Below are 26,610 nucleotides of genomic sequence, written 5' to 3'. Positions count from 1 at the left end.
TAAACACGCTGGCCTTCTAGAAAGTCCTGGACACTATCCATCATGGCCCTTGACAAACACATGATAATATCCTTGCTCCTTGTGTGTTTCTTCTACTGGAACATAATCTTCCTGAAGACAGGGCCATATCTAATGTGTCTACCGCAGCTACTTCTTATTACAACTAATTACAAGTTGTATAAGAATCCCTAATACCCAGCACAATGCCTGACACATAGTGATACTTGACAAATAGTCATTGAACAAGTGCATGCGGGAATGAATGAACACCAGCTTTCCAATCAGCAAAGACCAGTAAGACAGAAGACTCAGGAAATTTATTCTAGTGGCTAGAGTGGCATTTCTTGCTGCTTAGTTCAACTCCCTGTCAGTAAAGTTGGTTGATGGGATTCTTTTAAGTTTAAATTACTTATTGCAGAATAATGCTATCACTGTTCAGTGTTTCAGTGTTACTGATTGCCTAAAGACCTAAGCTAGACCAGATGGCAGCAACATTATATTTATTCAAATATTGATTCAGAGGATTCATACACCAGCTCAGTGGGTGAGGTGAGGAAACTGACACATGAAGAATTACAGTGAGGACTTAGTTCTCCTTACTTCTAACCAATGTATTACTTGCTGGTTTATGTACAATGAATGTGGCCATTCCCCCAGTGCTGGTCTCTGAGGCCTTATTCCTATAAAGCAGCGATTGTCTCTGTGTGTGGGGAGTGGGGCGAATTTTGCCCCCAGAGGATATTCAGCAATGTCTGGGGACATTTTTTATTGTCACAACGAGGGTGGGGAGGGCTTGCTATTGGCATCTAGTGTGTAGAAGAGGCCAGGGATGCTGCTAAACCTCCTGGGATGCATGGGACAGACTCCACCCCATCCTTCCCCCTCCCCACGTACACACGGCAGTCCCACCCCTACCATCAAAGAATTATGCAGCCCCAGATGACAATAGTGCTGAGGCTGAGAAGCACTGCTGTAAAGCAAAGCTCCTGGACTGAAGCAGCCCGGAGGAGCGTGAGTGCCAGTCTCTCCAGATGCAGACACTAGTGAGTGCAGAGCCGGTGAAAGGCATGAGCTTGAACTTAAAAATGAGCACTCCGCAGGCTGCGGTGCGGTGGGGCCTCCCAGTCTCCCCTGAATGCCAGGCCTTGCCCAGACCTCAGGGACAGCGGGTAGGACATTTCTCCGCTGCTGCCTCCCGAGAGATTCACTAGGACGGCCTCTCAGAATCAAGGGAAAATGTAGGTTCAAAGTGTTTTCCAGAGAAGGCATTAAACCCCATCACTCAGGGGCCTTTTCTTGCATGGCTAAAGGATGGCCAAAGGGTCAGAAAACGAAATCTTGCCTCCTGGATTTATGCACCGGGTTGCCTTACAATCCTCCAATGTTCTCATCTGTCCAAAACAGAATAGCTGCCAAGTAGTGGGGAATAGAGCCAAAATAGATAGCATGGTCGGAGAAATCCTTAAAAATGTATTGTTATTATCTCAGCATATTGATTCCTTTTCCTATCATTCACGCTTTAATTAAAAGCCAGAGAGGAGCAGGAGGGAAGCCTTTTGAGGAATTGTAATACATTCTGGACTTACTTGGAAATTCTTTCTTCTTGCAAAGGCCTAAAGGTATTAAACAGACTGAAAAAAATGGACTGCTCTTTGTCCAGTTTGAACAAGAGACGTCGAAGTCCACCATTTCCAAATCAAAGCTGTGTAGTGCATATCCCAAAGACATACAGGAATCTGCTTTATATATTTATTTTTATTTTTGGTAAATCCTCACCCAAGGATATTTTTCCATTGATTTTTAGAGAGTGGAAGGGAGGGGGAGAGACAGAGAGAAACATTGATGTGAGTGACACATCAATTGGTTGCCTCCTGCACACCCCAACCAGGGCCAGGGATCAAGCCTGCAACCAAGATACATGCCCTTGACCAGAATCCAACCTGGGACCCTTCAATCCTCAGGCTGACGCTCTATCCACTGAGCCAAACTGGCTAGGGCTGCTATATATATTTAAATATGTTTTATGATTCCCTTAATCTAGAGTAAATAGGGGAGAAAGTGAATTTGAGTTGAATACAGTAAAAATGGAAGAAAATATATTATTGTTTCCATGTTCATCAAGGAGCATTAAGAAACATCTTACAAGGAGTTACATAGACTGACTAATAAATTGAAGTACTCTTACTTCCTGACAAAATGTGCTCCCCACTCACATTTCCACAGGTTCAACATTTCCCTGTCCTTCAAAGACTATCTCAAATGCCACCACCTCTAGAAGTCTTCTTGGAATCTGACCCAATGGCCCATTCACTCTTTTATCTCTTACCTCCCTGCTCACCTTTATATGCTGTGCCTTCTACATTTCTCCACCCCCATAGTCCTTGGCGCTGTGTGTTAGAAGTAGTAAACCTTCAATGCATAGTGAGTTTCTAGAGGCATTGATAGGTAGGTGCATGGGTTTGGTTAGAATTCCCCCCTCATAATTATACCAGTCACTAGCAAAACCTTTCTTTCAAATAGTTCAGAAGTGAACTTGGCCAGCCCTAATCCAATGCCTACAAGTTCCAAATAAGTAGACACAGACGTGTAGTCTCATTCCAAGTGCTCCGTCCTACACTACAGGGGACAGAATGTCAAGATCCAGTAGCCCAGCCCAACCAGTTTGGCTCAGTGGATAGAGCGTCGGCCTGCGGACTGAAGGGTCCCAGGTTCAATTCCGGTCAAGGGCATGTACCTTGGTTGTGGGCACATCTCCAGTGGGGGGCTGATCGATGTTTCTCTCTCATCGATGTTTCTAACTCTCTATCCCTCTCCCTTCTTCTCTGTAAAAAATCAAATATATATATATATATATATCCAGTAGCCCAGAAAGAGCTCAGTGTGGGGGCAGGAGTGAGGAGTCTGAACTGAAATCCTAGCTCCTCCATTGCTTGAACTTGACAAGTTAATTAACATCTCTGTGCAAATTTCATCATATATAAACATAAAAATGATATGTACCTTATTATAAATTTTACAAAAGGATTAAATGAGATCCTTTATGTAAAGGGGTTAGCAGAGTGACTAGAGCTAGTAAGAACTCAGATTTGGTAGTTACTATTATTAGTATTGTTGCCACCATCTATTAAAATCAAGTCATATTTCTATGTCGTAGACTCTTAAAAAAATAAATTGTCTATTGGCATCTCTTTATAAATTTGTCTCCTTTTTGGAGGCACTGTGAGCGTTAGTATACAAAATTTGGTAGAAAACTTGCTTGGCTTATTTTGTTTTCAGATCACAGTCTTTTCAATGAGAGCCAAAATTGGTTGTAACCAACTAGGTTTTGCTTCTTCGTTTGTTGCATGGAACCATCTGCTTACATTGAGCCCGTTCTTCATCCTCAAAGTTCTTTTTAGTCTTATCTGTAGCTACCCACTTCTTACTTGCTTTCGTCGTATGCCAGGAGAGCTGGCTGAGCGATCAGTCCAGACTGCCAATCAAAAATGTGAATTATTAATATTGAGTCATCCCTGCTTTCCTGTGCAAATGCTACTCACAAAATGACTTTGTAATGCACTGCTGGATTCAACTTGTTAAAATTTTATTTAGAATTTTAGCATTTATATTCATAAGTAATATGACATTTTATTTCCATTCAATTCAGTGTTATTTTAGACTCTTAAAATGAATTGGATAGCTTTTCAGCTTTCATAAGTTGTAGAAAAAATTTAAAGGCTTAATAGAAGCTCCTTTTGTTTCTAATTGTTTTGTAAAATTAATTATTTTTTACTTGGTTGGTTTTGGGGACCTGGGCTTTTATTACTGGTTTCTAATTTTATTACATTGGAATTTATTGGAATGTTCTTTTTAGCCTTATACATGGTCAATTTTGTGATAGTTCCTATATGTAGTTGATATGTATTTGCTCTATATCTTGGATTCAAGGTTTTATTTATACGTATTTACCAATTTATTTTCAACTCTTAATGAAAAAAGAAACGAGAATCAAATCTCTACTGACCTCTCAGCTAGGTCTGGGGATGCAACAGTGAGCAAGGCAACACCGTCTGTGTCCCACTGAATTTAGAGTAAATCAGTGAAGCAAATATTAGGTAATTATTGCTGTAGAATAATGAAATAGTTAATTAAATTAGAAGAGGAAATTACTCTGAAGGTAAATTGCAGGCTGCGGTGGGTTGAATGAGGAGACCAAAACCATTTCTTGGCCAGAAACTGATATTTCAGGCCTCAGCTGCAATGTCCTCTCCTCAGAGCAGCCTTTCCTGACCATCCAATCAGAGCAGTTACTCTCTACCACATCCCCCATTTTATTTTCTTTATTCAACTTATTTTTTTAATTGAGGTATACTTGACATATAACTTGATATTAGTTTCAGGTGTACAATATAATGAATTGATGTCTGTATATATTGTGAAGTGATATCATAATAAGACTAGTTAACATCCATCATTATATATAGTTTTCTTTTGTGATGAGAACTTTTATCTGTTCTCGTAGCAATGTTCAAATATGCAATACAATATTACTTTTTTTGAAATTCAGAAAATATTTTTATTGCTTCTTAGTGAGAGAGAAGAAGGAAGAGAGAGAGAGAGAGAGAGAGAGAGAGAGAGAGAGAGAGAGAGAGAGAAACATTGATTTGTTGTTCCACTTATTTATGGATTCATTGCTTGATTCATGTATGTTTTCTGACTGGGGATGGAACCCACAACCTTGGCATATTGGGACGAGGTTCTAACCAACTGAGCTACATGGCCAAGGCTGGACAACACAATATTATTAACTGTAGTCACCATTCTGTACATTACATGGCTTATTTATTTTATAACTAGTTCATAACTTTTGACCTCCTTCACCCATTTTATACACCCCTCACACCTGCCTCTGAAAACCACCAGTCTGTTCTCTGAATCTATGAGCTTGAGTGTCTTTGTTTTGTTATTGTTTTTAGATTCCATATATAGGTGAGATTTTATTGTATTTATCTTTTTTATATATATTTTTAAATCCTCGTCTGAGGACATGCTTAGAGAGAGAGAGAAAGAGATAGAGAAGAAGAAGAAGAAGAAGAAGAAGAAGAAGAAGAAGAAGAAGAAGAAGAAGAAGAAAAAGAGAGAGAGAGAGAGAGAGAGAGAGAGAGAGAGAGAGAGAGAGACATTAATGTGAGAGAGAAATATCAATTGGTTGCCTTCTGTATATGCCCCAACTGGGGACTGAACTGGCAACCTTTCCATGAACATGACGATGCTCAACCAACTGAACTACCCCAGACGGGCATATGGTGTTTATCTTTCTCTGTCTTATTTCACTTAGCATAACACCTTCAAGTTCCATCCAGATAGTAGCAAATGGAAGAATTTTATTCTTTTTAATGGCTGAATAATATTCCATTATATGTATGATGCATTTTCTTTACCTATTCATCCATTACTGGACAGTTTTTTTTCCATATCTTGGCTATTGTAAATCATGCTGCCTATGTCTTTTTGAGTTAGTGTTTTTGTGGGGTTTTTTAGATAAATAACCAGGAGTTGAATTGCTGGATCATTATTTTCTCACTGCCATCTGAAAAAGCCTTGCTGATGCAATGTTCACTTGTTGAGTGTCTATATCCTTTTTGTAGAATATAAACTCAGTGAGCTAAATGTCAATCTATTATTTACCGCTGTATCTCCAATATCAAGAAGCAAGCGTTTGATAACTACTAAAAACATAGTGTGAATGGGTGGAAGAACTCACCAAAAAGAGGCTCCTTTTCATCCAGATCAGAATGTACCAAGTTGTGAATTTCACAGCCTGGCTGGAGAGTGGTGGGAGAATGATACAAGTAATGTCAGAATTCTCCTGTTCAGTTCGACTCCATTCAATCTGGCACAGAGCTATTGATTCCTATTGTGCACCAGGCAGTGAGCCTCACACTCTGGAGTCAGCAGAGCCCGATCTGTTAAAAATGATCACTGTACCCAAAGAAGAAGATGGGTATTTATGTATCTACCTGTTTTACTATGTATTGTTAGCACCATGTATTTCTTTTATATTTTTGTATATGGTTTGCTTAGTGCCTGGCATAAGTAGATGCTCAATCAATAGATTTAATAATGAATGAGTGTTTTGAAAGGGGAGGATGGTGTTTGAGAGTTTGTAGCAGGGGGATATGACCCATATCCTGAGGCATTAAGGGATTCAGAAGTATGCATTGGTTGTTACAGAATAGTCATGTGGATGTAAAATAGAGCAAGAGAATATAGTCAATAATATTTTAATAACTAGGTATGTGTCAGATGGGGGCGAGATTTATTGGGATGATCACTTAGTAAGTTATATAATGTCTCATCACTGGGTATACATCTGAAACTAATATTGTGTGTCAACTGTAATTGAAAAGTAAAAAATGATTTGAATTTTAAGGACAGAAACTCCTCCCTGAAGATGTGAGATTTTATTTAAGACTTGAAAATGAATAAAAATTTGCTTTGCTTTGATGAGAGTGAAGCCTGGGCAGCCTCATCCTGACTGATCTTAAATAAGCTACAGTTTTCCCCCCTGGGATTTAGTTGCCTTCTTAACAAAATGAAAAACTGATGATGAAACTTCCCCAAAGGGGGTTGTGAGAACATAGCAGAAGGGAACTGATCAGAGTAACTTTCTCATAAGAACCAGACTTGGGTGAGAGCAAGCAGCAGGAATGGCTGGCACCAGTGGGAGGGGCTGTTGGAAGATGGTGATGCCTGTGGCCTGGGGCAAGGGCTCGAGCTGGGACTTTGAAGGACAGAAGTGATTGCTTGTGATCTCCCAGGAGGTCAGTCTACAGAAAAGCTTGGAACAGCCTGGTCCATAGTGCAGCGCTCAAGGATCTCTCTTTTTTTTCCCATTTGATGTCAGAACCCGGCATGTGGAAGTGATTTGGGAAATTTTTGTCTCTGGACTCCACCCTGCAGACTCAAGGGCCCTTCTCGCATGGCACCTAAAGTGGGTCACCTTTATCTCTCCCTCCTCCTAGGCTTCTGGTTTCCCTTTCAGAGGCCTGGTTCTGTTCTCGGGCCTCTCTCCAGACCCTCATGCCATTGCCCGGGAGACTCCTTTCTCCTTAGAAAGAGCCTGCCTCCCTGGGGCCTGGCTCCTATCTGGGATGGCATTAGGTATATGAGCGTCTCATTTCAGTATGGGGGTAATGACTGCTAACTGTTCATTTGCTATACCTCCCAGTAGGATAATTGCCTTCTAACAGGAGCTTTTTGTAAGTAATGCCTAATGCAAAAGCAGGGCTCTCTGGCAATGACCTTTTGGGGGCTCTGAATCTTCAGAATCTCTTCCTGCTGCCCAGACCCTCTGATGCTGTGTTAAATAGTTCATTAGTCCTCCTGTTTTCTGGAGCCTGCACTCTTTTAGAGCAGGGAGGGGGCCTGATATCCTCTGTCCCCATCACTTAGCCTAATGCCTAATATAACATCAGGGTGGCTACAAATGGGTGGACACAAGTGGTGAGGCAAACGATTTAGGACAAGGATATTTAGAAAACTCTGTTACCCTGACACTTCAAGCCAAAGCATGACATTAAATACCTCCCCCCAGAGATTCTCTAACTATAAAGTGCAATCACGTGGGTTGTTAAATATGCAGATTCCTTGTCTATCCCCAGAGAAGGCTATGAACCTGCATTCTTTTTTTTTTCTTTATTGATCAAGGTATTACATATGTGTCCCTATCCCCCCATTGCCCTCCCCCTCATGCCCCACCCCCCTGTTGTCTGTGTCCATTGGTTAGGCTTATATGCATGCATACAAGTCCTTTGGTTGATCTCTCCCCCTTGACCCCACCCTCCCCTACCTTCCCTCTGAGGTTTGACGGTCTGATCGATGCTTCTCTGTCTCTGGGTCTGTTTTTGAACCTGCATTCTTTACAAGCTCATCAACTGAGTCTGCAAAAACACTGGACCTCCTCTGTGGGCTGTTTGTCTTGGGATAAATGATCATATCCTCTTAGCCCATTTTCTCTTCTGTAAAATGGGGTTGTTCCGAGAATCGCAGTGAAAAAGATGCAGAAGCACACTGAAACAGTAAAAACGGGACAGGGCAGCCCATTTGCACCAGAATCGCCTGTCCGAGGAGATTTCCCATTTGTTTTTTCTGCCCCTTGCCCATTGTGCATCCAGGTAGATGGGTACTTAGGCCTGGCACTAACTCTGTCATTTTAAGTTGGGTTTGGAGAAGATGTTTTCACTGAAGTCAAGAAGTACTGGCTGGTTTGGAGTGGCCCTTTGGAAATTGGGTGCTAGTCCCATTGTTCTTTACTCTCTAATGGAGGAGAAAGGTTTTTTGTTTTGTTTTTAGGATTTGGGGATTTTTTTTCCCTGAGTTCTTTGAAGATAATTGTGGGCAGGAGCATCAGTGATTTTTTTTCCCCCCTCAGGCAGTATTTATTACACACCTACCATTGCCTCAGAAGATATTTACTAAATACCTATTGGTCATCTAGGGCTGAAATATGCAAAGTTGAAGAATGTCTATTCATGAGTTCCATATCTTTGCTTGAATGATATATTATTTTTGCTGAAAAGGACGTCCACAAAAGCGCAAAGCATCTATCAGATGCTGTCTCCCATATATTCTATTCACTCACTCATTCAATCACTTACTCATTCAACCAACATTGATTGAGTACCGAATTTGTGCCAGGTTCTGGGGGAGGCACTTGGGGTACAAAGATGAATTTAAACATTGATGACACTCCCAAGAAGTTTACAATTTCATTATTTGGACAAGATAGGTGAGTAAATGCAATTAGATACTGTGACTAAGGGCTGATATTACTGTTCCAGACAATAGCAATTAAAGGAAGCACTTACATTATGCCAGGTACTGTGCTAAACCCTTCATATGAACCATCTTACTTTCCCCTCAAAATATGGTGTAAGATTCTATTATTATTTTTATTAGAGATGTAATGAGGCTTAGAGATGGTAAGTTGCCCAAGGTGACACAGTAAGTCAATATGAAAGGCAGGCTTACCCCCTGGCTAATTGCAGCACCACCCTCTTAATCACACCTTCTCTTTCCTGCACTGAAGTTGGTGTATGGCCATAGCTCAGAGAAGGCCAACAGAGTAAGAGCAACATTGGTGGTGACAGTTTATCAGGTGTGTGCAATGTGCCAGGTGCTCCCTGTGCTTATTGTCTCACTTTACCCAAGAGAACATGAGGAAAACCTTGTTGTTGTTCCCATTTTATAGATGCAGAAACTGAGGCTCATAGGTATTAAAGTTTTGTTCATATCTACCCAACTGATAATCGAATGCATTGGGATTCAAACTTGGGTCAGATTGACCCCGAAGCCCTCACTCCTACTTTGATTGCTGATCAGAGGTCTACCATTCAGCATCTCTCAGAAAACACCTCTGGTTGTGCTCTTCTGTCATGAGTTTGAATTTACACAACCAAGCAGACCATTTAGGCATTATTTAAACAGCACCTTATTTGGGATGGCCCACCCTTGCTAGGTCTTTGGATCTATGGAAGTGATGAGTTACATGATTATCAATGGGTTAAATGCCCTCTCCTTACCAGCAGTTGTCATCATATCACAATGGTCCAGAAGTGAGAGAGAGAGAGAGAGAGAGAGAGAGAGAGAGAGAGAGAGAATATATTGGTGGAAGAGTTAATTTATATGGCTCTAAGTTCTTGCTCTCTTAGGCAGACCAACACATGCAATACTGGCAAGTATTTTTGTAAAGAGCAGATATTATAAAGGCTTACAAATTATTAAGATTTCAAGACACACTTTTTAATTAAATCTTATTTTTAAAAATCTCACTCCAGGGAATATTGGTTTTCTTTTACAGGACATTTAAATCATTTCCTTGGGGCCCTAAATGCAGCACAGAAGACATTTGCCTCTTTCTCTTCATCATATACAACAGGGCCTTTGACAGCACTTATAAATCCCAAACCCGAGGGAGCCTCATGCTCACCTTCCAGTGGTAACATTCCCAAAGTCATTACTATCTCATGGGTCAAAACCAAACCTGCTTCCCAATCCAAATTACTCACATTTGGTGATGGTTCATGTCCTTTAATATTCTCTCTCTCTCTCTCTCTCTCTCTCTCTCTCTCTCTCTCTCTCTCTCTCCCTCTCTCCCTCTCTCCCTCTCTCCTTCCCTCCCTCCCTCACATATTTGCAATCTCAGTGGGAGTCTCTCTCTCATTTGCAATCTCAGTGCAGAGTTTTGTTAAAGTTGTGTAATCCCTGATCAACTTACTTTTTCCATGTTTCTATGTGCCATCAGGGTACTTGGAGTGTGGGAAGGGTCAGTTCTCTTGGATTTAGTCTCTATTGTTGTGCTGTGTCTTTAAACTTGTACAGCAAATAACCCAGAACCAAGTGGTTTCCTTGCTGTGAGGGTCAGCAGGAAGAAAAAAAAGCTGTAGTGGAACACAGAATCTGTCTGTGTTAGCCCTCTGTCACCGGCTACTCAACCCAGCTTTCGGCTTCACCTAAATGATAAATGCTCCTATTGTTTGGGTTTCGTATTAAAAAAAAAATAGAGCTAAATCTAGATTAGGCAAGGACAGAGACCCATTTCATTGCGCTGTACTTTAATATTCCTGAGACCCATGGCATTGCGGGTGGCTCCTTTTAACAGCCATCCCTCTCCAGGGCAGAACACTGTGCTGTCTTTGTTTCATCTGATCTTTCCGCTAAATAAGATGGTCACTTATCCTCACGACTCCCATCTCCTGCTGGATTTCTATTGCTAGAAGAGAGACTGACCACACGGGGAAAGGTAGAGGCTTCAGGCAGGGCAGTTCCGCGTGTGTTTACAGGCAGCACTGACTTACTCAGCAAATCCTGCTCGGAGGAGCTGCGGCCAATGAAGAGCCTATATCCCGGCTTGCTTGGGGGCTTCTGAGTTTGAGCTGCATGCAGAAATGTAAGGCAGTGCTTCCTGGCGCTGATGGCAAAATGGGACCCAGCTCCAGTCCTTCCTCGGGCTGCCCAGCTCTGCAGATCTGGGAGAGAACCTACATACACATATTGGTGATGTAGCCAGCTTTAAAGGCCAGCAGAATCCTGATGGATTCGGGAGACTGGTTTGTTCTTTAGCTTTTTATTTTTTATTTTGTATTTGTTGGAAGATGAAATGCTTCTCTCGTTACCTGCCTTACATCTTCAGACCTCCGAATACCATCCTCTCCTCCAGCTGCCACACGGAAGGTACAGACCAGAGAGGGAGAGCGTCTGGGTGGGTGGGAAAAAGTGGGCTGGTATATGACTTCCCACAGGCTCTGCCGATGCCGTTTTCTGTAGCTACTAGATGACTGTCGTTCCTGGCAAAAGCTGGGAGCTGACAGCTTAGATCTGCTTCTAGAATCACTCTGTCTTCTTACGAGGAAAGGGGAGTCTTTTCTGAAGAGCAGGATAATGTTGCAAAGGTGATCTCAAAGCTGATACAGCTGATGAGAAAAATAATCAGAAACATTCTGCCAGTTTCCCTTGTTCTACTTAACATGCAAACAAGTAATTGGAACTAATGTTAAGGGGGGAAAATTTGCTGTAGGTACTGCCACGTATGTTTATCCAAGCTCTCTGTTTTTGTCACTGTCTGTTTAATAACTTGGTGCCTGCCCAAGAAAGCAATTAGCAAAATAGAATTAGCTCACTCCACGACTGTGGAGTGCCGATTGTCGGATTGGTTTGCTGCGAGTCTGTACTTGGGTTGCAGAGCAGGGAGAACACAGCTCACTTTCAGCACTTGCTGGGAATGTGGTTTGGGGGGGTGTGGGGGGGGTCCAGAGTTAGGGCCTTAACATGAGGATGAACTGAGCCTTATGCAAACGGTCCCCCTTACCTGGTCCTGCTGCCTTCTAACCTAGCATGATATGCGTGTGTGTGTGTGTGTGTGTGTGTGTGTACGCACTTTCTCTCTCTCTCTCTCTCTCTCTCCCCCCCCCCCCCCCCCTCTCTCTCTGTATCTTGTATACATTCTGGCCACTCGCCTTGCACTGAGCACTGCAGGTTTCAGAATTTCTAGAGTCATTAGCTGCTCGTACATCTTGTGTATATGATTTTCCTGTTTCTTTTGATCTGGCACATCCCTGGGAAAAGAGCAGTTTCAAGATAAGCAACTGGCTGGCTGTTTTTCAGCCGTGGGGGTTGTCCTACAAGAGGTACTGGATTGAAGAGGCCCGACCCGTGATGGTGAGGGGCTGCCACACTCCTCCGAAACTGAGCTCGTGGTTGTCACCCACAGAGCAGGAGCCTGGGGTTGGGGGCTTTGTATATAAAGTGAGAGGAGCATTTATTATACCAGAAGGTGATTTTCAATCAGTACCCCCAGGAAAAGACAGTAGACATTTGGGATCATCCTTAAATTGAGGCTGAAGATGGTATTTCATAAACATTGCTATTGCATAGATTTTTTTTTCAATTCGATATTTCCCTTAAAAATGTTATTGGTGTCTAAAGGAAATGATCCATTGGGAGATCTTTCTTCCCCCATGGAGAGGAACTTAGTAAGTCCCTATGAGTCTTGGGGAAAGGTGGCGGGTGGCAGGGGTAGAAATCTCCAGGGGAGCTTTCCAAATACGAAAGATCTAAACTCATGTAGGGAGCTACCTTGATAACTTGTCTGCTGTTTCTGATCAGTTCCCTGTCCTGTCCTCCCAGTGTAGACTTTGAGAACCCAAACACATGGTCTCCTCAATTGCTATTTTGGATATTAACCAAACTAAAGATCATCCCTCATAGAGACAAAAACACCACAGTAAGAACTTTCTTGGACTGTTTTTCAATCATATTTAACTGATTTATTCCATCAAAATAAAAATTCCATTTTATTCATGTCAAAACAAACAACCTCTGATTCAACAACTATCACCAGATTTAGGAGTGGGAAGTGAAGGGACATGTCTTTAAATTTGTTATAAACCCAATTAAGGCTATAGGCAAGGGTAATAGCATCTGTCAAACACTGACATCATGGAGGAGGCCTGGGCTTAGTGGAAAGGCATGAGGTAAATACCAGGCAAGCAGGGCCAAGTCATGTAATGGCTCTGCCCAATTTTATCCATAAAATGGAAATAAAAAGACCTACTCGCAGGATGCTGAGAATTAAATATGATAAAAGTTCTCCATAGAGCTCATCTGATAGAGCTTACCTGTTTTTGAGTCCCATGCCCCATGCATTTTCTTAGATATCTGTTTTCTTTATTTATTACACTATCTTTAGCAATGAGTCATTTTCTCAAATACACCACAGTGTCACTAGAAACTAGTTACACTTACTTAGAGTTTGTCTGAGGAGGAAAATATGTCAGAATGAATCTGAGTTTGCATTTTTCTTTTCATGTTATTAGCAATCTTGTCACTGTGTAGTCTATGCTGGAACAGTTACAGCTGTGAACTTCATATTTTATTTAACTGAAGAAGTGGAGAATGATTTGCATATATCCCTGTGAAAATTAAATAAGTACAAATGACTCAAACAATCTTAAAAGTAATTCTAGAATAATTTTAAGAGCTTCCACAATTCCTGGGTTTCTTAGGGGGTGGAACATCCTACTTAAAAGACTTGGGTTGTCCTCTCAGCTTTGTCTTGACATTGTTTTTCCAACACAGGAAGGTTACAGGCTTTGAATCCTAGCTCTGCCACATACACCTGAGTGATGGCCAGTGGTTATTTACCCTCTCGGTGCCTCAGATTTCCATTTGTAATACACGGGTAATCATACGCCAGTGGGTGGTTACAAAGAAATACATTCACATTTATATGATACAGGGTGATGATGATGATGATGATCAGCCTTCACTGTACAGTACGTACTGTGTCCAAGACATGATCTAAGCATGTCATATATAGTGACACATTTGTACATAGGGTAAATCAACAATATGGAGTCTATAAGCATGAGTTCTTTTTCTCATACCTCAAGCCTGTTTCCTCATCTGTCAGATACAGAGTTGATTCTCCATATTGTAGTCAAAATGATTTTAATAATATAATCATGCTACCACCTCAGCCCCTCAAACACAAACACACTTGCGTTTAGCACAGCCGTGGGCAAACTACGGCCCGCGGGCCGGATCTGGCCCGTTTGAAATGAATAAAACTAAAAAAAAAAAAAAGACCTTACCCTTTTATGTAATGATGTTTACTTTGAATTTATATTAGTTCACACAAACACTCCATCCATGCTTTTGTTCTGGCCCTCCGGTCCAGTTTAAGAACCCATTGTGGCCCTTGAGTCAAAAAGTTTGCCCACCCCTGGTTTAGCACCTCCCCATGGCTTCCCATCACCTACCAAGCCCTGCATATTCTGGCCCCTGCCTGACTTTCTGCCTGGCCTCCAGCCACACAGGCCTTCTTTGGTTTCTCAGTATTTTCCCTCCAACCACAGTCTTTGGAGATGCTCCTCTCTTCCCGCAGCCCCATTTCTTGTTAATTGTAGCCCTGAACTCTTAGCTCAAGCTGAGAAGCCATCCCTGACCCTCAGCCGATCACAGCTCTTCAAGAACTGGGTTGCTTACTTCAGTGGACCTACTCTAGTTTGTTGATTATGAATAGACTCATGTAACCGTTTCATTAACATCCATCTCCCTGCTGGACCAAAAGCTTCATGGGAGCAGGACCCACATGTAAATTTGCTCTCTCTTGTGCCCCCAGCACTAGAACAGCACCAAGTAGTTCATAAGCACTTCAGACATTTTTATTGAATGAGAAGATGACAAATACCAAGGCTGTGGGTAGGGAAAACTTAAAAACAAATGTGAAAAACATTCTGCAAGATGTTAGCTCCTACGTGAGTGCCAGTTGTTTCAACCATTGCTGGTTGGGAACTTTCTGAGGCCATACTTGAGGGGACTGGTTTTATCACCATGCTCTATTTTAACTTGAAATAAAAAGACGCAAACAGAAAAAAAAGAAAGGAAAACTAGATCATGCTAATGCACGAACAGGGCTTTGGGAAGACATTTGGCCTGTCTTCCTTCTCTGTGGACCTCATTAAGGGAGCACAGAACTTCCTTCCCCGGGCGGGGAAGGATTCAACCAGCAAAATGATTTCAGGATTCAAAGAACAGCCAAAAAGGACAGGACAGGGAACCCAAAGCAACGAGAGAGCTGTGAAGTCTGAGGAACCTTGCCTGATACTGACCAGTGGGCCTAATTTGGCACCAGACCTTCTTGCAGGCCAGCTAACAGATGACTAGAGGCACTTTCTTGTCCTAAAGGGACAAGGGTGATGTGCCTGGCCACGTCCCATTTCCTCTCCCTGCATTATCTTTGCTGTGTTTCTATGCTGTGACCCCCTACTTGACCTTTAGAACTCAGCTCAAGCCTTTCTAGGAAGCCTCGCTCTGCAGCGCCAAAGATGGAGTGTTTGTGATGAGTCACACAGTCATAGTGGGAAGAAGAAATGTGAGGGAGAAGCAGAGAAGCACCACCAGGCTCGTGGGTCCCTGGCTGTGGGCTGAGGGCCGTGCCTGTGCAGTCTCATCTGCTCCTCACACAATGTCTGTCTGTACCAGATGCTGTCATCTCCACGTGACACACCTGACTTGCCAGAGCCACAGTTAGGAAAGCGGCAGAGGGAAGACTCCAGTCCAAACTATCTGAATCAAACATCAATGCCCTTAACCTTTACATTGAACATTTATTTCTGAGTATTACTGTGAAAACAGCCTTCGGATTATATCGAAACAGTCTATTTACATGTCTATCTCCTGGTGGCCAGGAGCAGCCTGGGCCCAGGGATTCCACCCTGTTGGTTTTCTGTTTCTGCATCCTGCTTAGCACAGAGCTGTATTCTGCACAGATGCTCAAGACATTCTTCTTAAATGAAGGATTGGATGAGAGAGTGAATACACAAACTCATCTGTCTCTATCAGTCATGCTCCTTCCAGAGGGGGAAACTTCTGGAGGCAGAATATTTTCCAAAGACACCCAAAAGCAGGTTTGCTGGAAGTCTACATACACACACACACACACACACACACACACACACACACGGAAAATACACATTTTTCTAACTCATTATTATGCATAAATAATAATAAAAAATAATAAGTAAAGCTTACAATGCTCACTATCTGCTAAGCACAATTGCACTGTGTGTATGTATATATGTTCCTCACAACAATCCTGTGAGGTCAGTACTGTTATTATCTTCATTTTATATATGAGGAAACCAAGACACAGAGAAGTTAGGTAACTTGTCCAAGGTCACACAGCTGTTAAGCACAAGGGTTAGGATTAGAACTCATGCAGTCTGGTTCAGAGGTAGATACTAAGAAAGAATTTATGACTATATTTGTGCCTTGGTACATGTTTATGGAGTTTTTATTTTTCACATTTTTTGAATTCTCTACTCAAGCCCTTCCATGTATTTAGAACCAATCTAGTATTCAGGCCCATGTTAAATGCAGCTTCACTCACAGCTTTCCTTGATTACTCGTTTTCTCATCACCACAAACATACAGCAGCATTTAAGGTCTTTCCTAATGCACATCTGTCACATGGAGATAATATTATACCACTGGAAGGGTTGTTGTAAGGATTGAGACAAAATCTTACATTGTCTGACATTGCCTTTTTTTTTTTTACATTTTTATGTACAATAGATTAATTGTCCCTACTTTCATCTAAGGCCAACCCTCCACTTGTGAGCTGGACCCCACCCCTGGACCCCTATTCAAGCTCCTCACTCTGCAATTGATCCTCCCCACCCCTGTCTCTGTTGTCACCAAGTCTTTCCTCTCTACAGAATCATTTTTGCAATCCACAAACGTGTATATCTTCTCACTGTAAATACTCATGCTATGCTCCTATGTCCCTCTCCAGCTACTGCCATTGCACCAATGATCACTCTTGTCTTGTTCTTGAAAGAGTTTCTTGTCTTGGTCTCAGGTCCCACACTTTCTCTCTGTTTCCTTCTCCCTCACTGGCTAGTCCTTCTCAGACTTCCCTGCTGATTCCTGATCATCTTCCTGAATTGTAAATATTAGAGCCCAGGGCTCAGTCCTCTCCTTAATCTCTGCTTGCTCCTAGGTCAGTGGTCAGCAAACTGCGGCTCGCGAGCCACATGCGGCTCTTTGGCCGCTTGAGTGTGGCTCTTCCTAAGCCTTAGGCGTACCCTAATTAAGTTAATGACAATGTACCTACCTATATAGTTTAAGTTTTAAAAATTTGGCTCTCAAAAGAAATTTCAATCGTTGTACTGTTGATATTTGGCTCTGTTGACTAATGAGTTTGCCGACCACTGTCCTAGGTGAGCTCAGCTAGTCCCCTGGTCTTAAGTATCATCTATTCAACTTATATATCCAGCTCCAACCTCTCACCTACAATGTAAACTGTACATCCAGCTACCTACCCAACATTCCCACTGGAATGCACAATAGAGATCTCAAAACAGAACTGGTTTCCTCTCAGGAAAAACAGTTTATCCAGCATTCGCCTCCAACTCAGTTAAATGAGAACTACATTCTCCTAGTTACTCAAGTCAAAGACCTTGGAGTCATCCTTCATTTCCTTCTTTCTCTCATATCCTTCTTCCAGGCCTCTGATCTAATCTAAACATATCAAGAATCCAGTCATGTCTAATCATATCCATCACTCAAATTTCCCTTTATCAGAAAGGCCTTTCTTGGCCTTCCTACCTAAAATCAATCTCTCTCTCTCTCTCTCTCTCTTCCCCACCTCCCTCCCTCTCCATCCCCATTTACTTTTACCCTGCTTTATTTTTACTCCATAGCATTCATCTTTACCTGACATGTTGTATATCCATTTACTTATTTGTTTCCTATAGTAGGTAGACATTTTAGCCAGTACTTGACTATAGGAAAAGTCATTAAATTTCTTGGGCTTTAGCTTTGTCATCTATAAAACGAGGAATAAAAATGATGCACATATCAAAGAGTTGCTTTGGTGAATAAAAGTGATCATTTATACAAAGTATATAGTGTAGCACCCAGTGCAGATTAAAAGCTCAATATAATAATAGCTGTGGTATTACTAATGTGATGCTTATTGGTGGAGGCCCCAGAAATCAACTTTTGCCTTGTGTACTTTGAACGCTTGATGATGGAAAGAATCCTGGGCCAGTCAACAGATAGATACCTAGATTCTGGTTCTCCTCTGACATCGCTATGCCTTGGGAAACTGTCTAATCCTGCTGGGCCTTGGAGTTCAATGAGAATATCATAAAAGCCAGTGGCGTTGGTGTGAGTTAAGTGATAGTGCCTCCTGATAGTCCCCTTCTTGAATTTCCCATATTAAATCAGAAGCTGGACGGGATAATCCATTTTTAGGAGGTCCTAGTGAGATCTATAAGGAACTTAGCAGCTGATAAGACATAAGGAGGACAGAAACTAATGTTGAAAAGAGTCTACTGAGAGCCAAGCACTCTCCATGCGTTATTACCACCCGGGGTTCATTATAGCAACAATGCTGCGTGGTCGCAACCACAATTTACAGGTGAAGATACTGAGAATGGACTGGAGAGACAAAATATCTGGTTGGAAAAGACTTTGGCTTGGGAATCAGATAAACCAGACTTCCAAATGTGACTAAAATGTTTGTTTTCTCAACTGTAAAACGGAAGTAACACTGCTTTGTGTTCGTGTTTATTGTATGGATTAAAGGCATTGAGTGGAATGGGCCTAGTAGCCGCTTAGTGAGTGGTATCTTGTACTTATTGTGATAATGTCTTTGTCCTGGTCCTACAGTGGTACCACCAAGCTGGACTGGTTGCAGTTCCTGGTTTCCTCGCATTCCATCATGCTCCCATCAAAAAGACATTGTGTTTTTCATTCTTTGATTCTTTCAACCTCTATCACCTTTTCTGGTGCTTGCTCATAATATGCACTGGTCAGTGCTGCTCTGATTTGTGTTTCTGAATTTATTGTTTGTCTTGGGTACTTGTGCCCCAAGGCAATTCCTTCATTTTGACTCAATTTTAGAAATCTAATAGAAAAATCACCGGCAGTGAAATCATCAGCATCGTTAGAGACTGGCCCATTAGTTTTCTGAGTCATTGTTTCTTCACTGGCAGATTGAGCTGGGAGAAAAGATGGGCTGAAATGGCCAGGGCCTTTATGTTCACAAGTGTCTGCAAAAGCAGTTAGTCGGAAGAGCATCCTGGTTTCAAAGATGTGCATGAACACCTCTGGATCCTATTGTTGATACATGGGAGTGTCACCTTTCTAGAATTTTTAGGAGCCAAGTGAATAGTCAGTGAACCTCCTTGAAAGAGAAGTTATTCACGTATTCAAAAAGTTACACCCTGAAGAACATCTCTATGATGTATCAGCTATGGTCTAGGCCAGCAGTCGGCAAATCGCGGCTTGCGAGCCACATGCGGCTCTTTGGCCCCTTGAGTGTGGCTCTTCCACAAAATACCACGTGCGGGCACACACGTACAGTGAGATTGAAGTTGGTTTTCGGCCTGGGTGCGGGGTGCGGGGGGCGGGGGGGGGCGCGGAGGGGAGGCGTGCACGCGATTCATGCATGAGTTGAGGATGGGAGAGTTGGAAGGGATCGACCTCAGCGATCGTACCTCAATCAGACTGAGGATGTTTTTAGCAAAGGCCAGCTTAGGAGTACCCTAATTAAGTTAATAACAATGTACTTACCTATATAGTTTAAGTTTAAAAAATTTGGCCCTCAAAAGAAATTTCAATCGTTGTACTGTTGATATTTGGCCCTGTTAACTAATGAGTTTGCCGACCACTGGCCTAGACCAGTGGTCAAATATCAACAGTACAACGATTGAAATTTCTTTTTGAGAGCCAAATTTTTTAAACTTAAACTATATAGGTAGGTACATTGTTATTAACTTAATTAGGGTACTCCTAAGGCTTAGGAAGAGCCACACTCAAGGGGCCAAAGAGCCGCACGTGGCTCGCGAGCCGCAGTTTGCCAACCACGGGTCTAGGCAATGGAGTCACCAGTGGTCAAAATAGATATGGTTCCTGACCTGCTGGAAGACAATTAAGTTAATCAAGTTAATGAAAACTGGCTGGTCCTGCAATAGAGAGGGCATGATATGTATTAGGACAAGGTCTGAGAGAGTTTGGGGATGACAATGAAGGTCAGGAGGTCTTCTCTGAAGTGTCATTTGAGCTGAGAGCTGAAGGATAACTAAAACTTAACTGGGCAGAATGAGAGAATTTTCCAGGGGAAGGAGAGGGTGTTTGCAAGGCCCTGTTGCCAGAGGGTTATAGTGAATGGTAGGTCCTCAAGGAGGCCAGTGTGGCTGGAGCATGAGACCAGGGAGTACAGGAAAGAATGAGACAAGAGAGTGGTGTGACCCTGCATGTCTCTGTGATATTAACTATGGAGTTTGGTCTTAATCCAAAGAGCAACTGGAACTTATCAAAGGGTATAAATTTGCAGAAGAAACTGATCATATTTGCAACATGAGAAGCCTCTTCTGACTACTATGAGAAGAGCTAAGAGGTGGATGGACATATTTCACCGAGTTGGCCACTCAAAGCAGGGCTATGTGCTTGCTAGAAGCAGTCCTTATCATTAAACTGCAGCAGACTCATAGGCGGCAGAGCTAAGTGTGCCCAGAACTCCTCAAGGTGTATTTGCATCTGAATAGAACCATCTTTTAAGCGCTAAAACCTGTCCATTGTTTTGACATCCAGACAAAGAAATTTTTCTTCTCAATGAGCAACGGCAGGAACACTCTATGCTCTGTTTGGAGGAGGCAGTAAACATTCGCGGCTTTGAAAAGTAGAGTGAGTTTGCTCTTTCAGGCACAGCACTTGCAAAACACGATATTTAGAAGGAAAAGAAAAGCTTAGGACAAAACCACTGAGAATGCTTTCATCTCATGTTTATTTGGCAAGAAATAGCTGCTGTATCAAAGCGTCTAGATTGAATGGTACATATGCTCTGCGGTGTATATTCACATATAAGCAGCAAGGTGGCCCTGTCAGGAGAAAGTCAATCAAAAATCAGCTTTATGAGCAAAGGTTAGGAAGCCATGTGCTACCTAATTATTAATTCATTTTTTTCAGGGTTCTATAATCTATGTCTAAGCAGGTGGTTGGGAACCTCAAATGTAAATCTCTGTGGAAGCCAAGCAGGTACCATTGGCCAAAAGGGCATGATATTGGCTATCATGAAATTGTGTGTGCCTAAAAGTGGCACAACTCAGTTAAAGACATAGGCTACCTGTGTCCATCCTATGGGAAAGAATCATAGAATTTCTATCTGGAAGAAAACCTCTGAAACCACCTCATCCAGGGTCCATAAAACCCCTGGCAACATTCCTGAACAAAGTAGTGATGGAGCGCTAGCTCCCTGCCAAAGGTGGCCATTCTCCTTCCAGACAATGCTGACTGTGCCTAGATCTTGAATCTATTTCTTAGAGTCACCACATCATAAATCTGAGGCTTTGTCCTCATAACAGTCCTAGATGTGTATGAGAATGGTTTTCATGCCCCATGTAGAGTCAAGATCCCAAGTTCCTTCAAGCTGCCTCTTACGACTTCACCGACAGCCAGGGTGATAATAAGGAACATTGAGAGGTGCCAGGCCCCATTGCTAAGTGTTTTAATGTATTAGCTCATTTAGTTCTCATAGCAATCCAGTGAAGAGGAAACTTTCATTATCCCCACTTTACAGATGCAGGCCCAGAAAATGAAATAACTTGCCCCAAATCACACGGTTAGTTAGTAAGCAGCAGAGGTGGGACTTGAACCCGGGTAGGCTGGCTCCTCTGATATAGAGGGAAAAGCAAAGGCATTGCAGTCACAGTCTTGTCTTTGAATCCAAGTCCCAAATCTTCCCATGGCCAACTGATTGCTCAAGACTAAGCTTCCATGTCTTCATCCATGAGATGATGATCATGGACCCTACCCCAGGGTTATGAGGAGAGTAAATAAAATAACGTATGCAAAGCAGTGCCTTGCACATACTACACTCTCATTTAAGACTCAGGAAGTCCATGTGTGAATAAACCAAGGAAGACTTTCTGGGACTGACTTCCCTGGCAAAGCTTTCTTACTCTTTGCCCCAGCTCTCAAGGAAAATACCCATTTTATGTTGCTCTCAGGAGGTCAGCCAGGAACAGGGAGTCACCACATCAACAAAAGACAATCGACTGAAATAAAGATAATAGTATAATACCTTATCACCACAAAGCATTGCTTCCCTCCCTCCAGTCCAGAGTCTAGAGTATCCTGCAGCCTAGAAATAAAGCAAATAAGCTACTAGGTAGTCGTCATGTGAATTATGTGACTTCTCTGTTCAAACCACTCCAATGGCTTCCCATTTTACTCAGTAAAATCTAAAGTCCTTCCATGGCCAACAAGTCCTAGGGGATTATCTCCTGTAACTTTCCTCTTCAGGAACCACAGTGGCCTCCTCACATTCCTCACACACACCAAGCACATTCCCCTTGGTCCTTGTTCCCTCTGCTGGGAATGTTCTTCCCCCAACTACATGGTTCTCTCCCTCCCATCTTTTTAGTCCTTGCACAGATATCATCCTTCCCCTGGGCCTCCCTGCCTACCCAATTGTAAAGGGCGCACTTCCCCAGCACTGCCCACCATCTGGCTTGGTGGATTTCCTCACTGCTTCCTGTGTTCTGTATCTGCACTTGTTTCCCCTCGCTGGACAATAGCCCCATGAGAGCAGGTGCTTTGACTTTTTGCTCACCATTGTATCAGGGACGTAATAGGTGGCGATACATCTTTGTTGAATAAATGGTGAATGGTCATGATTCATAGCAACAGCAGGCAAGTGGGGTGACCCACAAGAGTTTTGCCTTCTCTTAGGACAGTGGTTCCCACGTGTTAGTATACACAAGGCTTATCTGCAGCGCTTGGTTTGAAATGCAGCTTTGTGGACTCACACACTGTTCCCTAAAACCTTTGATCAGTACATATTGGGCGGAGCTCAAGAACACCCACTTTCAAAGCACTCCAGCGCCTGTTGAGGAAAGAACACCCAGGGCAGTATTCAAGAAACACCGTGCTAGAATAGCAGAAAGTCAACAACAGAGCAGCAGCAGCAGCGAATTTTGCATGGTTTCCTTCCTCCCTCCATGTCTAAGATGCGGGAACTCTAGACGTAGCACCTGAGAGCGATGCTGATGGCGATACGGGGTTGGTGCACTGTGCATAAACACCCTGGCCCTAAGTGTCCAGCGGAGATGGTGTGGCTGCAGACCTGGGAAGGGAAGGGTCCTAGACGTGAACTCAGAAGCAGAGGGCAACATGAACTTCCGCCCTTGCCTGTACGCAGAGCAGTTTTCCGAATGGCTGCTGCAGTCTGTGAATCCAGGAGGACACCCCTTTGGTCCTGGGGATTTGCATCAAACCAGAGAGCCAGAGCTCAGTGAGGCACTGAAGCCCTGCTGAGAGCCCCGCCCTGCACCCTGCAGAGAGATTCAGTGAACGGCGGCAAAGCACACAGCTAGTGGGGTAAGGGCTGGGCCTGAAACCCAGCCTGTGGCTTCACCGGGGTGTTTTGGCCTCGCACCCTCTGAAAGCGCTTTGGCTGCTCCTGGCAATCCTGTGAATGTGTTCCAATGAAATGCTGGCCTGAGTGAAGACTTTCTAGAAGTTGGGGGGAAGCCCTCAAGGACACATTGTGAAGAGTTTGCCTCCTTTGCACTGCAGAGTCTTGATAAACCCTGCAGAGAGAACCAGCTTCCAGGTACTTTTCAATGGCTGAGCCAAGTATGTGCAATGGCACCATTATTTTACAGTTTTTAAGAGAAGCTCATTTTTCTTTGAAATTGGCCTTAGTTACACACAGAATGTGCTCAAAAGACTCTTACCTTTTATTAAACCTTCACAATGTTCTCATAAGTGCTATCTTTCACACATTGGGTGCCTAACAAGGTAATTGAGGACCAGGGTATATGATATGCATTTCCTCGCCTTGTGCCTCTTTTAATGCCTCAAAGCAATGGGCCAACCATGAATGTTGGATGGGGATATGGGGCAGCCAGATATGGCCTAAACTGCTTTCCCATAATTCCTCCTACTCCAATCTCAAACACACTACTGTGCCAAGTTGCATTTCATTTTCCTCTCCCCCATGTAACTGGCCCAGCCTAAGCTTGCTGCGCATGCTGGAAGCAGCCTCCTCCAAATTCACTTCATTTGAACTTAAGTCCAGTCTTGTTTGGAAATTGTGTTTTGCCTTTGATTCAGATAAATTCAAACTGAGATGATAAATGCAAATGATTCTATAGATGAAGCAGTAGCCAAGGCTTTAGTTAAGATTCTCTATTGATCCTCCAATATGTGCTGGGCAGCACACAAAGTTATGTATTGGATCCTCCAATATGTGCTGGGCAGCACACAAAGTTATGTATTGGATAAGTACTATCAGGTCATAGCATAGACCTCAGTGAAGTGATTAAAGTTTGAGGCTCCCAATGATACACAACCTTCATTTAAAGAACCACTTCCTAGCAAAACCCAATTTTAAAACATGGAAGAAGAAAGGCATCGTCCACTCTATAGAGATTTTAGCTCCTTAAAAATTAAGCTCCCAAAGTTTGTAACTTCACAGGGTAAACAAATGAAATAAGGTACGTTCCAGGCAGCTGAATTGGTGCCTGGAACTTAGCAGGAACTCAATAAACGTCTGCTCCATTCTCTCTTTCCATTGGCCTTTGTCTACAGACACAACTGAGTGTTGGCTCCTTTGTTTGTTCATTTATTAAATTTTTCTTGAGTACCTCCTATGTGTTTAACATGGGTCTAGAACTGAGTATTCGGTGGGTATGAAGACAGGTGGGTCCTTCCTCTAATGGACCTTATGCTCTGGTGGGGGAAAATAGGTTGAAAGATTTCTGAATAATCTAGTGAAAAATAATTTCCCCAAATCTTTATGATTTGGGTGCCATTGACGTCCTTAAAAATTTTTAAGTGTAACTTCATAGAGGCAGCCCTCATATCATCCTCATTTAATTGATTCTAGGCTCTGGACAATGCTGTCCCCAGGGAGGTGGTCGGGACTACCATATATAAATAGTGCTCCTCCATCATTCTTTTTCTCCCTCTCATAGCATTTTTCACCACTAGTCAAATTATACACTTATTTATTATGTTGCTTAACCTACAAGAATGTAAGCTCTCTGAGAACAACGTTTGTCTTCTTCCGGGCACCATCCCCAATTTTTTTAAATAGTGTTCAAACCGTAGAACCCAAAAAATACTTATTGACTGAATTATATTACTACACACATAGGGAAATACCAGGGTCCAGGATGCTAATGGGTCAAAGAGCCTAGCTTCTAAAAATAGCCCCTAATTTTAATGCAATCTGAGTTGTCAGCTTCTCCATGACCCAGGGGAGCAATGATTCACTGGGAGGATCTGATCCAATCAATACAGAATATTGCATTCATTTATTATTCATTTATTCATTCAACAAATATTTACCAGGTCCTGACTCCATGCCAGATAGTGTATTAGATGCTGGTATACACTGGTGAATAAAAGCGCCATGGTCCCTACCCTCAGAAGTTTAGTCTTGTCATTAATCATTCTAATTCTTTTAAAAAATATTTGTATTGATTTTAGAAAGGAATGGAGAGGGAGAGAGAGAAGCATCAATGATGAGAGGGAATCATTGATCCACTGCCTCTTGCATGCCCCCTACTAGGGATTGAGCCCACAATTTGGGCATGTGCCCTGACCAGGAATCAAACCATGACCTTTTGGTTCATAGGTTGATGCTCAACCACTGAGCCACACAAGCTGGACAGTCATTATAATTCTTATAAGAAGTATCTTATCACCAGCTTCAGCAATTCGTCTTTTTATGTAAGTCTGAAGAGTAGAGCGTAGAGAATAAAATAAAACCTTCTGGCATTGCGTCCACGAGTGGGCAGTTAGGAAATGCTATCCCCTGCCTGACTCATCCCTCCTCACACCACTCCTGGGGACGGGTGGTTTGCAGTGCAGTTCGACAGATGGGGCACATGAACATCTCCCCATGGCACACCAGGCTTCCTCTCTCGCCCTGCACCCACGTGCACGCATGTGAGCACAAACACACGCTACCCAATATAAAACTCTCCTTCCACGCCAAAAACCCATCCTGAAGAACTGAAAATACAATCCCAAGAGGCACAAGGAGCCCAAGGTAGATAGGAATAAAAACTTGCCAACCTTGACACCTCTTCCCAGCATGCAATATCACACCCTCAGTTTGCCAGCTGCTTGTTTGCAAGACAAACTATTGTGTTGAGGATGTTTTTTATTTTAAAAAGGAGGCTTAGGCACCTTCTGCACAAGGAAATGTCAGAGTGTTCAGTGGCAGAGGAGCTGAGTTCATATATATCATCTCCCAGATTCAAGGATAAGTTCCCATCCTACTTAGGCTTTCGTGGACAATTTACTCACATGGAGCTCAGTCCCTTGAATCATGATGTCAGGAGTTACTCTATCTTGAGTCTGGTCTGATTTTAACCTAAGTTAGCCTGTGGTATAAACTCGTTTAAACTGTTAACCCTACATCCCCTTTCATTGGGATTTAGCTGTTTCATGCATACCTTTATATTGTTTCCCCAAAGAAACTGAAGGTTCGCTCAAGACTTGGGTGTCAGCATGCTTGGATTCTCAAGTTAGACTGGCTGG

The 26,610-nt window shown here is 42.7% G+C and overlaps 1 protein-coding gene across 4 annotated transcripts in view; it reads left to right on the top strand.

Moving 5' to 3' along the window:
• PPP2R2B (protein phosphatase 2 regulatory subunit Bbeta) overlaps positions 1-26,610 on the top strand; it is a 362,719-nt gene that overhangs the window by 16,828 nt on the left and 319,281 nt on the right. The window contains exon 1 of one of the 4 annotated variants that reach the window (XM_081091204.1): positions 10,756-11,214. The exons of 2 other annotated variants lie outside the window; for them this stretch is intronic. In XM_081091204.1, coding sequence (XP_080947330.1) covers positions 11,141-11,214 — 74 coding nt within the window. In that variant the 5' untranslated portion in view covers positions 10,756-11,140. Of the gene's footprint in view, positions 1-10,755; positions 11,215-26,610 lie in introns of those variants that run through there. One more of the 4 variants, XM_081091207.1, reaches the window with a different exon arrangement.

The sequence above is a fragment of the Myotis nattereri genome, assembly GCF_964212035.1.
Source record: "Myotis nattereri genome assembly, chromosome: 5".
Classification (NCBI taxonomy): domain Eukaryota; kingdom Metazoa; phylum Chordata; class Mammalia; order Chiroptera; family Vespertilionidae; genus Myotis; species Myotis nattereri.
Note: the sequence above shows the minus strand (reverse complement) of the source record. Positions and strands in the feature narration are given on the sequence as shown.